This window comes from Tetrao urogallus (assembly GCF_951394365.1).
Source record: "Tetrao urogallus genome assembly, chromosome: Z".
Classification (NCBI taxonomy): Eukaryota; Metazoa; Chordata; class Aves; order Galliformes; family Phasianidae; genus Tetrao; species Tetrao urogallus.
This window is the reverse complement of record NC_136816.1, coordinates 73,294,732-73,308,076: the sequence shown is the minus strand read 5'-3', so window position 1 is coordinate 73,308,076 and position 13,345 is coordinate 73,294,732. Positions and strand designations below refer to the sequence as shown.

At 42.3% G+C, this 13,345-nt stretch overlaps 1 protein-coding gene across 1 annotated transcript; it reads right to left on the bottom strand.

Annotated features, from left to right (window-relative positions):
* Nucleotides 1-3,577: 3,577 nt before the first annotated feature.
* HAUS1 (HAUS augmin like complex subunit 1) lies at nucleotides 3,578-11,730 on the bottom strand (the record flags this gene model as incomplete). The annotated part of the gene is made up of 9 exons (XM_079548335.1): nucleotides 3,578-3,823; nucleotides 4,816-4,863; nucleotides 6,707-6,778; nucleotides 7,831-7,896; nucleotides 8,814-8,937; nucleotides 9,480-9,614; nucleotides 10,895-11,030; nucleotides 11,287-11,455; nucleotides 11,677-11,730. The coding sequence occupies 9 exons, from the start codon at nucleotides 11,728-11,730 to the stop codon at nucleotides 3,749-3,751; spliced, it is 879 nt and encodes a 292-aa protein (XP_079404461.1). The 3' UTR covers nucleotides 3,578-3,748.
* Between the last annotated feature and the right edge of the window lie 1,615 nt (nucleotides 11,731-13,345).

Here is a 13,345-nt window from a genome sequence, read left to right as displayed (position 1 = left end):
GTCTTTTTTTTGGTATGCAAATGTTTTCCTTTACATAGATCTGAATCACTAAACCAACTTGAAGATTGTTTTTTAACTTCCTAAAGCAGTTGTTACTTTGCATATTAGCATAAGAATAGTGTATCACTTTGTGATAAAATTCCTTACCCACTTATGCAAGTTCATGCTTGAAGCTGACCCCTGTTTTCACATCTAGCATTTTAAATCCTTTTCTAAAGGTGGGGTTTGGGTCCTCTTGTTTCCAAGGGGAAGCAATTGTGATGTGATGACGCAGGCACATCCCTTGCGGCTGGGCACAGAAACGGAGCAATGCACTGATCTGCAGTGCCTGTGCAGCATCTCACACCGTGAGTGGTGGCTGTGGGAACCTCACGTGAAGCTGTGAGCAAGCACGAGCATGTGCAGGTGTTAATAGGCAGCGTCTCCAAAAATAAGGCTCAGAGCAGAGCAGCTGATGTAATTTGAAATTAGGCTGAAGAAGCAAAAGCGTCCGCAGGCGTTTGTGTCATTCCCAGTTGGGTAATTATTTCATAACATACAACAGAAAATAGAGGTCCAGCTGGCAGCCTCCCTCCCGGCTGTGCGCAGCTCCTCCGTGGAAACACTCAACAACTGTCAGGGCAGAGGGCAAAGCCCAGAATCAAACATTTACTCATCCAAGTGCTCAGACTGGCGTGCTCCTGTCTCGGCAGGACCTTTGTGTTGTGTTCCTGAGCTGACATCCTATCCCCACTTTGGAAATGCTGCACTGTCCTGTCCTACCAACAGCGAGGACAGATGTCTGGTTGCACTGCAAGGCACACTGCTCGTGCAAATATGTGACTGAAGAGCTGAGTAGCCTTACTGACGGGCAGTTTGCTGTGTAAATCTCATTTATTTGACTTTCCCCATTCCCATCTGAAGCCAAACTGTAGGACCTGACAAGTGGCCCCTGATTTGTGCTGCATGTGCTGCAGATGGTTCAGCTGTGGCACACAGCTCGCATGCTGCTGATGGGTATTTTTCTCTGCTTATGCTCCCAGCCATAGGAAGAAACAGACAGCCATTGTTGGGCATCTCTCGAGTCCAAGTCTGGCCCTGCTGATGACTGTCATTGGGCTCTTTGCCAGTGAACGAATGGGCCACGGACAGGAACCACCACCTGCACTGTAGTTGCAGAGGTGGAGACCTCTCCAGACAAATTTCAAAACTAGAGAGGTACTGTGTGATGAAGTAGCGCTAAGGGAGTGCCGCCGCCACAGGAAGTCTACCCAAGCCTTGAGTCATCATAGTACACTGCAGAGATCTCAAATAGTGTTAGCTGAGTAAGTCCTGAGGCTTTCTTTCATAGACAAACAGGGCAAGCAGCATCCTCAAGCAGTCATCCATCTTCCTATCTCAAAGCGTGATCAACTCTCCTTAGCATTATAAATAATTAGGCAAAGCATTTCTGATCTGCTCTTAAAAGCTTCAAGTGATTAAGGTTCCTTAACTGTCAGGTCACAACCTCCAGTGCCTTACAATGGCTTTCTTGTTAAACAGTTCTCTAACATCTGCCCTCGTATGTTCTGATGCCTCACAAAGACTGTATATATATATATTTTTTTCCCCTTTCCACAATGGGAAAAAGAGAGTTCAGATTACACTTCTTCTCTTTCCAGATCCAAATACTTCACTCTTGTCATCTTTCAGTCTGGTTTTTGGTCAGCAGTAACTACTTGTAGTCATCCCTGCACTACTATCGCCACTCTAGACTTCACATCAGTTAACTCAGAGTAATTTCCCCTTCACCTCTTCAGCTCATGTAAAAGCTTGCTCCTCCACTTAGTCTTGCCATCCTGACTTTTTTTTTGCCCAGAAAGAATTGAAGATACTACTCACAAAACTGAGGCAACTAGTCCTTTCCTGCTTTTTAATTTAAAAACCCAAAGCTCAACACCAGTTCCCTCTGGCATTTGGGGAGAAGAGACAGAAGATCACACGAGCATCAGCTCTTTGGATATTCTTCAATTCTTCTGCATCAAGGTGAAAGAAATGAGGCGAGGAGAGCCACAAGCCGATGAGGCTGTGGCACTTTACTGACACAGCTGCCTTCTGAGCTTGCAGCTTCTTAGAAATCATCAGAGATGCATCCTAAGTACAACTGTCAGATGCTAAACTCATGATCCTATTGCTTCCAGGGAGGACATGATGCAACAGGAAGAATCTCTTTTCCTTCAGATCAGTGAAATCAATTTCTGCATTGAAGCAAGCAGCAGCTCCTAAACCATGCTTAACCATTAGCATAATCTTTTGCAACTAATTGCCAGCAGATGTCACAGAGGGCACCACAGCTGTTAGTCTGGACACTGCCTGGTACAAATAGCACAAAGGATGTGCCTTTAGGTGTTGACACAATTTCTAGAGAAGCACTTTTAAAAAGTCAGATGCTTATAGCTCCGTGTGTGGTGGCACATGAAGAGGAGGGCTACGGGGACCCTTCAGGAAGGTGGCATTTGAGGTAGAATTGGAAAGCACAGTCCGGCTTCAAACTGGCCACATCTCACAGAATTTCTGCAAAAATACCCGTGTATCTTCAGGCCTTGATAAAGTTCATCTTGAAAGCAAAATTAAAAAAAAAAAATCACAAAACTATCCACAAAGTTCTAAAATATAATGGTTAATGCAATCATGTTAGGAAGGAAAAAAATGTAGATTGTTGACTGCTAGCTCTTAATGTGCTCAACACGGGCAAACCTTATTGGTTAGCGTAGTTAGTTTATTTTCCTACTGAGGAAAACAGAAACACCAGATTCTCAGGCAGTTGATGTGTGACAGTTCATCCCAGCTCTTACTTGTGTGAGCAGTGGAATTTGATGTGTGAAACCAGTACTGTAGCCCCTATGAAGTAAATAATTAACATTTACATTCCTCCTGAAAGAAAAGCCCAAAGAAGCTATTTGCATACATCTAGAACTCATCTTCACTTGATCAACATTCTATGTGTGGAAAAAAAAATGGTGAATCCTCAGTTCTGACTCTTGCTCTTCTTTTTATTTCAGTGATGTAGGAGGTGGAAAGAATCATTGTAATTGCCATTGCAATGCTTGCACCACCAAAGCAAGGGCACCAGGGAAGAAAAAATACTGGACGTGCAGAAAGAGGAAAGGCAGATTCCCTGATCAGTCATATTCTACATGGTAAAGGCCTATCAAGTCCTGATAAGAACACTTCCTGGTGAAGAGCAGAGAACTGGCTGGGTTGGAGGGATCCTAAAGCTCCACCACCCCACCTTCTGCAGTGAGCTGGGTGCCTCCCCCAGCTCAGGCTCCCAGAACCCACCCATGGCCTCAGCCTCCTCGAGGGATGGGGCACCCACAGCTCTTGGCAGCAGTGCTGGGGCCTCACTGCCTTCTGCGTAAAGAATTTCCCCCTCACATGTGACCTAAATCTGCCCTCCTTAGTTTAAAGCCATTTCTTTGTCCTCTTACTATCAGTCTGTTATCAGCTGGATGAAGTATTTCCACCACATATGGGGAAAAAAAAAAAAAAGGAAAAAAAAGAAGTTTGGGAAGAAAGAATTTTATTGGAAAAACAGCTGACATTTACAAATGCACTGCTACATGAACCACTGAAGAGAAGAGCTTGCTTGCTGAAAGGTCACAAGCACGCCATCCAACCACAATAAGAGTAAGGCAGAAAGCTGCAGAATATACTGAGTCCAATATATTTCATTAGTGCAAACAAATAGACAAGAAGGAAATCTTCTATTCAGGACACTTCAGGTGAACTAGAGTCTTCTGGTTTCCAGCACATCATAAGTCAGCATTTCAATCTTCTTTGAGAATTCTACCTCCAAGGCATTCTGGCAGGAGAGAAAACCGACAGGACTCAGTAAATGCAAAGCAGTTTTCATATATTCTTCTTGCACAAGCACATCTACAATGATCAAACCTTAGGATACTATTAGCACTGATTAACCCAAGCATCACACTGGTGGTTTTTCACCAATCCAAGCAGCAACAGTCTCAGTAGTCACCTATGGAGAAATCTCCAAACGAAGCACTAAATCTGCTCAGTGGCCTTTATACCGTGCCCTAGTGGGACATCAGATATCTTCAAGCTGAACTACAGAATGCACACACCCAACAGAAGCCTGGCATGCTGGTAAGGTGAGCTTGCACTATGAAACAAGTATCTCACCAGTCTGAGCAAACCCATCTGAAAATGTACAGAGTATTTAAAAATGCAATTAGAAATTTGAATGGCGTATCATTGAATACTTTGTGCTGTGTCTATGAGCAAGTAAGTACTAACACAAAGAAACAAAGACAGCTTTTATGCTCAAATATGGACCAGCTCACTCTGGAAAGCTTCGTACAGACCTTCTAAACAATGCCAGATCAAATGTTTCCCACCAATGCCTGCAGGGTACACACATATGTATGAAGTGAGTATTATGTTCTGTAGGGAAATGTCCCCGTTGCAATCTACAAGGCAGCTGTTCAATAATAGCTGGGCCTTACTACACTCTGAGAATTGAGGAGCAGTAGAAGTTTTGGAACTAAAAAGCTGCAGTGGAGTGAATAAGCATTCTGACAGATGAAGCAGACAAAAATCCAGAGACATATACCTAACCCCCATCATGTCCCACTGCTTCACCACCGTTAGCTATCACGACTCCAACAGTTCCTCCTACTGACATGCACTGCTTCTGCCCCACCATAGCAAAATTACCCTCTAGAGATCATTAAGATCACAATCCGAGGTTGATAAATCCACAAGCAATTAATGCATATCGATTGTTTTAGCATGACGGCACCCATTTAAATATTTGTGAAAGATAAAATCTCTTACCAGTTCTCGTTTTGCTTCTTCAATCTTCACTCGTGCAAGGGAAAGACTCTAATGAGAAAAAAATGGCATGAAAATCAATATTTCAATTTGAATTACAGAGTTCCTGAATCATTGCAAGACTCTAATTATATGCCACAGGGGAATTCAAGGATAATGAAATCAGTTTTGTGTATGCTTTTCACATACAAAAGGTACTGACATTAAAAGCCTATTATCAGCTTCATTTGAGCAATCAGATATTTTTCAGAAGTCTGGTATGGCCTAATATCTAAAAAATACCCACTTTTCCATATTAGCCAATCAACAAACTAGTTTTTAAAGACAGCCAAGAATGAATCTTCTAGAGCACAACGCGCTTTTAGCACAAACCATCCTTTACTCTGTCTGCACCAGAAGCAGGGCACTAGGGCTCTCCCTGTCTCCTCTGACAAGGAGTTGGGGGAAGGAGGAACCGGGAAACCTAATGCGATTTGAACGTCCTATTTTGCTTGAGATGAGGCAGCTGCTTCTTTGACTAAGATGAATTTAAAGGAGAAGCAGTCACAGCCTCTACCTTCATCCATTTCCTTACAGGAAGATGTGTTGAGGGGCAAGACCACTATGGAAGGGTTGAAGAGGTGAAGAGAGAAGGATCGTGCAGCAGATGAGTACCTCAGTTCACAACACAAGTGATGCAATTAATCACAATTTCTGTGCAGCTTTCGATAAGGTCCTTTGTTTCTCTGTACCCCTGTGCTCAATTTAGAAAAACTGGAACAAGCCTTTTTTTTAACTCTCAGAGGTTAGCCACATCACATGCTCTGGGTTGTCAGATAAGGAGGTAACGGGCAGTATTAGGTAAGTCAAAACTGTGACTATTTTGCTTACTGTTCTATTTACTAAACCTAAAACCCATTCAACTCTTTGCTCTACTTTTTACCACATCTTGCAGGAATGACAATCCTTAATACTCATCTGTAAACGTACAGGCATTTTTCCAAAGATCAGAAATATTTGGGTTTAGCTGTCTGAAGCATTTCAGATAGCACAGAACAGATATCACACAAAACCAAGGCCTTTCCCCACTCCCCCAGACTAAAGCTCTGTTTGCCCATGATTTCTTTGAGCCGCTATGAAGTTGTTAACAGAATTACTCTCAACTGAAAGTCTTCTGTAACGATGGTTCTTCTTATTTGAAATAGGTAAAATCTTTTTTACAAAAGGTGCTTTGCAGTTGCTCTGCTTTGCAGAGCAGCCTGATTGTAACTCCTGGCATGGTGACCAGAAGCAGAAAAAGCCAGAAATTAAAGCAATGGACCCAGACAAGGTCTCTCAAAGCAGCAATTCAGAAAGAAAACATGCAGGCTTTCTTGGTTGCCTTTTGTTTTCCAAAAGGGCTGAATACCCAGGACTCTCAGAGAGAAAGCAAAGATAATAACTGAGCTGAGCAGACAAATGCAGACTTTGTCCCCTAAGCATGTAGTGCTCCTGCAGGATGCACTACATGCTTAGGGGACAAAGTCTGCATTTGTATTCAGGTATTTCTTCCTAAATTTATACCCTAATGTGTTAGTATACCTACAAAATTCTGTTAAACTCAATAATTGTATTTTCTAATTTTCAGCTTTTTCAATTTTTATAAATTGATACTGAGTTCAATTCAAATCTGCTGAGATCATACTCCTACATATTTTGCTAGAACAAGGTTTACCCGGTAAGCATACAATTATTTTTGGCTTTGCTTAATCAATAAATAGCATTGTGTTGAAGTACAGTTTTTAGTTAACACTGTTAACAGATATTTAGAGAGTTTTCTAGCCATTGAAATATAGCAAGAGCTTCCTTCATATTGTGAACTCTGTTAAAATTAATTAGATTGCAAATATAAAAGAACCATGGAAAAAATAATTACAGGAGGTAGATCAAGATAGCACTCAAGGTCCCTCTTCAAATGCACAATTTCTTCCTGCATTCCAGCCAGTTTCTGTGAATAGAGCAAAGTAGATCATATTCTATAGTCTTCCTTGTACTGATTTACACCACTTCTACATTAACAGCATTTTGGAATGCACAGATGTTGGTTACAGCTCTTGTGATCCTTCTCAAAACATACAGAAAACTAAAGATCAACCATTCACTCGGCAGTGAGTCAGTTAAACCCAGTACAAGTCTTACACAGAGGTATTTTCCTTTGCTTTCTGAAAGCACACAGCACTGTTTCTAACAGCAGAACCATCTGATCTCACCTCCCTGAAATAAGAGATTTCAAAGGAGGCTCCACCAGGCAGACAACTTTCAGAGTTAACATCTCTGCAGGTCACATAAAGAACAGAGCCAAGGAAGAAGATACATTCTCATGCTCATGGCTTATTTGTGAAAACAAAGTCTTGCACACGCAGCAGAAAAAAGAAATCCCCAACATTTGCACCACTTTGGTCATTCTGTTAGTAAGAGGAGGCAGTTTCTCCTGGAGGCTGAAAGTTAATCACATTACAAAGCTCTTAACCCTTTTCAAATATTCAATCTGAAGTAAAAATAATAAAAAAACATTCAGAAGAGGAAGTCATTCAAGCTGGCTATTTGAACTGAACTCTTGGCAAAGCTCGTAGAAATGCCTGTGACTCAAATATCCCCTTTACTCAAGTTTTAGAAGATGACAGAGGTCAGATAAAGACTAGAAAGGTCCCTGTGCCTCTTTGTGTGTAGAATTCCAACTCGAATCATTTTTGGTTAGTACTATTCTCAAATGTTGAGCAATGTCAACAATGCCACCCAGTGTTGCATCCTGAGAATGACAGTGTTAAAAAAGAAAGAAAAAAATCAGGGAATCTGCTTCCATTGTTCAGCTGAATAGGCAGAAAAAGCTAGAAAAAAAAACAGGGAGGATTGAAGTTCCCATTAGAGTAATAGCAAATAATGTTAAAGAGTGCTGAGTGCAGAACAGAAACGTGGCAGCTATGTAATGAAATATATTCCACAGAATGTCCACTCTGTTTAGAGAATGGATCATTGTAGAAACCTCCATCCTGTACCTACCTCAGACAGGCCCACCAGTGACTCATGCAAAAGTGATTGGTCTAATCCACTGCCAGTAAGCTGCTCCTAGAAACAGAAAAGAGCTCATACATAACTGATCACAAAATCTAACTGAGAGGAAAAAGATTTTGCCATTTTGAGTGAAACAGGCAGACGAGAACACAATTCAGTAAGAGTACAAGTATGTGCCATCTGAACCATAGCTCTAGATGTTATATGAAATCAGTTGCTACTGAAGTTTATAGCATGGTTAATAAATCTTTACAGAAAATTAGCGGGAGAAAAGCACGTGGCAAGGTTAGGAAGAGGCTTCTCAGTAAAATGCTTTCTATCTCTGGTATTTGTCAAGATACTGGAGAGCATCCGGGTGAGGCAGTGCAACGGGTTTCCCAAGGAGGTGGTGGAGCCACTGTCCCTGGAGGCGGTCAAGAGAAGAGTAGATGTTGCACTGAGTGACATGGTCTAGAGAGGTCATAAGGATTGCTTGATGGTTGGATTAGATGGTCTTAGTAGTCTTCCCAACCTGAATGATTCTATGATAAATAAATTATTCATGTATCCATCATCATACAGGAAAGGCACAACTTCAGTCTTCAACATTTAATCATTTATTGATCTCAAAAAAATGTCCCTACTCAGAATTTTGACACAATTTATCTCAGTGAAGCATATGCTCTACTGATAATTCTTCAGTATACCCTTACACTATGGTACATCACAATGAGCATAAAGTAGTCTGAGCTATTAATGTTTTCAGTTACAGAAGGAAAAGTATCCTTGCATTTACCATAGGAAGTTCCGGAGAAGGAACATAAAAATAGCAGAAACAATTGAAGCGTGGTAACTTGGCCTATGAGACCAGAAGTCCGAAGTCCAGGAGTTTAAGAGGCTCCAGGGATGCCCTTAACTACAATTTTGGACCCAACCAACTATGACTGTTGCAACCTGTCACAGCATTATGTTAGATAATTCTTTCCACTTACCTCAGCAGTCTTAATCCTGATTTTTAAATCCTTACATTTGTCTCTCAGGAACTGCAGGTTCTGAGATCGGCTCTCAGATTTGGCTCCTTCAATCTCAAGATGTGTCTTTACTTTTTCAAGATCCCTTAAATAGAAAAGAAAGAAACCCTTACATTCAAAGAAATACCTGTACACACACACACCATTTGGCCCACTTATGCTCAAGCTGAACTTCTTAATACGACCAACACCAAAAGGAGAGAATGAAGAAAACATTTGCATTTTGCTGTGAGATTTCCTAGTGGAAATACCCATGGAACTATCCATCCACCTCCAGATTCAAAGCTCACACTCAATGTTCTCTAGAGGCTCCTTCTAACCCCTACACTTTTGTGATTTGCCTTCAACCTCAGTGGAAGATGGAACCTCAGTGGGTGGAAGATGCCAGCCCACATCTGAAAACTCCTTGCAAAACTATTTTCAGTTTACAACTGTATCCCAAAACTCTTTCTGACCTCTGAAAGTGTCCATAGAATACAGCTTCTGAGAGATACTCCCCAAAATTAAGTAGAAATGTGTCAAAAACCTAACAACTAAATTACTCTGTTAGTTATCACAAGAAATGCACGACATCACAAAGGTCCACAGTATTGCTCACATATTTCCCCTTTTTCATCCATTACTCACTTCTCTAACTGCTCTTCCAGCAACAGTACAGCAGTCATTTTTTTCTTAACGTTGAGCAATTCTTGCTCCATTTCTTTGTTTTTTGATTCTTCTGCATGCAGTTCCAAACTCCTATTATTGATGGCACAGAAGAAGCTGGCGAAAAGAGTGGGAAGGAACAACTCAGAATTAGTACTGTTGTTTCCTCTGCCCCTACCCTTACCACAAAACACTTGATTTCCCTCATGTTATGATATATCTGGTAAATAGCAAGTGTTTAAGAAGAAAAAAATATAATACATCTCTGAAGGTATTTGCTTTCTTTAAGTAACAAAATTTTATCTGGGAAACAGCCCAGCAACCTAAGCACTGGGAAATGCTAAACAAGACCTGTCATTCTAGTGGATGAAACAGCCAGGCCTGAAATACTTACATGCTCCACTCACAGCTTGCCAGATAGCCTTTGAGAAAAACCCTATTTAGCCCTTGAAAATCTATGGGAAACGGCTGGAAACTGCAGCATAGGAAGTTCCGCACAAACATGCGCAAGAACTTCTTTACAGTGAGGTGACGGAGCACTGGAACAGGCTGCCCAGGGAGGTGGTGGAGTCTGCTTTTCTGGAGATGTTCAAGACCTGCCTGGATGCCTACCTGTGCGACCTGCTGTAGGGAACCTGCTTTGGCAGGGGGGTTGGACTCGATGATCTCTGGAGGTCCCTTCCAACCCCTACAATTCTGTGATTCTGAGATTCTGTCCCTAGTACACACCCAGAAGCATCTCAGTCACTTACTCTTCCCAATGGTTCATAACTGCTTGCTCCTCTAGCTCAGAAAAGAACAGTAAGAGCAAAGTTCTTAAACATGAGTAAACAAAAAACATTGGATTTTAACGCAGATTTTGCCTTCTCCTCACTGACAATTCTCAGTGCACTCCTGCTGTTACAGTTTAAAGTCAGACAGAGAAACCTGAAAGAACAGACTAACGGCTGCCATTTTTCTGTGTCAGAGCCAAAGAAATCTCCTTACATGAATTGAGGCCAGACAACAAATGAAAGAGATGTGGTGAAACTGAGTCAACAGCTACATTTTCATAGTCCTTGCTTGCCTAGACAGTTTGAAAGCTGCTCTAGCTTGTGCTACCTGGCATGACAGTCCTAGTAACAAAATTCTACGGCAACTGACCACAGAATTATAAGCCGAGAAGAGATTTAACTGAAGTTCCTGTTGGGCTTCAGATGCTTTCCTTAATGGGACGGACATCAGAGCTGTTAGAGTTTTGTGCTCAGTTTCTGCGCCTTCTAAAGCTGCCCAAGTGGTGCAAAAGCTGGATAAGTAGGATTCCTGGTGTGAAAACTCACTTTGAAATGGCTGAATTGAAAAAAACCAGAGGGAAACAGCACAGATCACCAACTCTGCGGCACAGTGGGAAGAATTACCTAGTAAGAAAAGCGTCCTCCGTTTCAAGTATCATTGCAATGTCTACCAGAGTTTTAAGGTGGGCAGTGCCTTCTTCGGACAGACAGGATGGTGAAAGATCGAGGCTTTCTGTGAGAAGGCTCTGCAAATGCTCAGCTAAAAAACAAACAACCAAAAAAGATTTATTTTTAATACTGCTGTTCTTTCAGGTTCTAGATGGGTCTATCCAAAGCTACAACCCAGTTTCAGCCTAAATGGATTGCCTTGCCTTACAGTAAAAGCTGTAGCACAACAAATGCTTAGCCTACTGCTATTTCTTTTTTAATATAGTTGAGCTTCGCATTTTAACAGTCTACAAGATCACTAGGAAAAACCCCCCTAAAGAAGCTAACAAGTGGAGTCTTTAGCTCACCATCTGCATCATATTCTGCTGCCCTTTGCTTCATGTCTTCTATCAGAAATGAAACATCTCTCTCTTTTTCTTCACTGTATTCCACAAACATATGCAAGAGATCAATGGTCTGCGCGTTCACTTCAAACTGCGGCACATTTTCAAATGTTTTCTTCAGCCATGAAGTAATCTAACCGGGGGGAATAAAAGAAGAGGCCAGTGAAAAGACAGAAAGTAACAGCCGGACATAAGAAAAGCGATGTGCTGCAAGCTCTGCATTCCTGAGAAACGACCCCTGCGACATCACTCAAAGTACAAGTGTAAACAGACGGCATCCCAAATCTCTGCTGCAGGCACTCCCTGAAGTTTATAACACCGTTTCCCGTCTCCATCCCCCGGCCCCATCGTTACCCGCAGCAACTTCTCCATTAAGGCTGCCGACCCCCTCGAGCCTCCCGCCGCCATCCCGGCATTCCCTGCACTCGGAGGGTGCGCCGCACGGCCCGCTGGGAGCTGTAGTACCGGAGGGGGGGGGGGCTGGACTGGGCGGTTCGTCATGCACAGCAAGCTCTTGTATAACAGCTGATTTTAAAGCTCTCCGTGTTTCCAGAGAATTTACTTTTCCCCTTATGGACCCAAAGCTTTTAAGGAAATAAGGCTTTTAAGTAGTACAGTGATTTGAGGTGATTTCTTTTTTGATGGAATTGTGTGTTTCCATTCACATCACGTCAAATCCTTTAACCAGAAGGGACAAAAATCATTTTTAAGCTAAAGGGCAAAATATGCGTGTTTATTGTTTACATTTAAAAAGTCAGGGTCCTTCTTGCAAAATACATCATCAAAGCAGCCGAGCTGCTGCGGTGTCACACATTTTCGTCTGGCTCAAGGTCAAAGCCCTGCTTTAAGTCCCAGGTGTCCTGCTTATCTAGGATAAGCAACCTTCCCAAAACTGAATGCTTCTCCTCAAAGATCCAAGATGGCTATAAATAAGAAACAACAAGACACGTCCTTGAAATGAGGCACAAGTCCAGAACAGTAACAAAGCAGAAGAAATTAAGTGTCCTTGCACCCAAGTGTGTATAAAATGAGTGGGACACCTCCCCAAATGCCACTGAAGACCACCAAAGACCCCAAGCGAGCACAGAAGATTCAGTTACGTTACATAACCTTGTACTTACATAATGCTGTGAATATGTAGTAGGTAGGACTTACACATTAAGTAGGGTGCGGTGAAAACTTTTTGGACTATAAATATAAAATAGTATGAAGAGTTGGCATGCTTGATTTGTGGGAATATTCCATCTTACGTCTTGTGCGGAACAAAACAATGTCACCTCTTGAAACCCATCCTTTTTAATGTGCTTCAGGAGATTGATAATTAACAACAATATAATTAAGGAGTCTGGCGAGGAGCTGCACACTCTCAGCCCCTTCCCAGACTGCAGGAAGGATTAAAGCACTTTTTGGCCTCGTTTTCACAGAATCATGAGATTGTAGGTGTTGGAAGGAGCCTCTGGAGATCACCTAGTTCAACAGCCTGCTAAAGCAGGTTCCCTACAGTGGGTTACACAGGAAAGTGTCCAGGCAAGTTGTATCTGCAGACAAGGAGACTCCACCACCTCTCTGGGCAGCCTGTGCCAGTGCTCTGTCTCATTCAAGTAGTTTTTCCTGGTATTCATAGGGAACTTCCCTCAGAATCACAGAAATATGCTGAGTTGGGATGAATCCATAAGAATCATTGAGTGCAGTTCCTGGCTCCACACAAGGCTGAACAAACCAAAGGACCTCAGCTGCTCTTCACATGCTTTGCCTTCCAGATCCCTCACCATCTTTATGGCCCTCCTTTAGACACTCTCTAAGTGTTGGCTTTGTATTGTGGTGCTGAGAACTGCACACAGTACTTAATGTGAGGCTGCAACAGTGCAGTGCAGACTGGGACAATCACTTCCCTTGGCTGTGCTCTATGTATCTCAGGATATGGTTGGCCTTCCTGGCTCCCTGGGCAGATAGTTGACTCACGTTTAACTTGCCATCAGACCCTCAGATCTCTTTTAGCAGGACTGCTCTCCTGCACCTCATC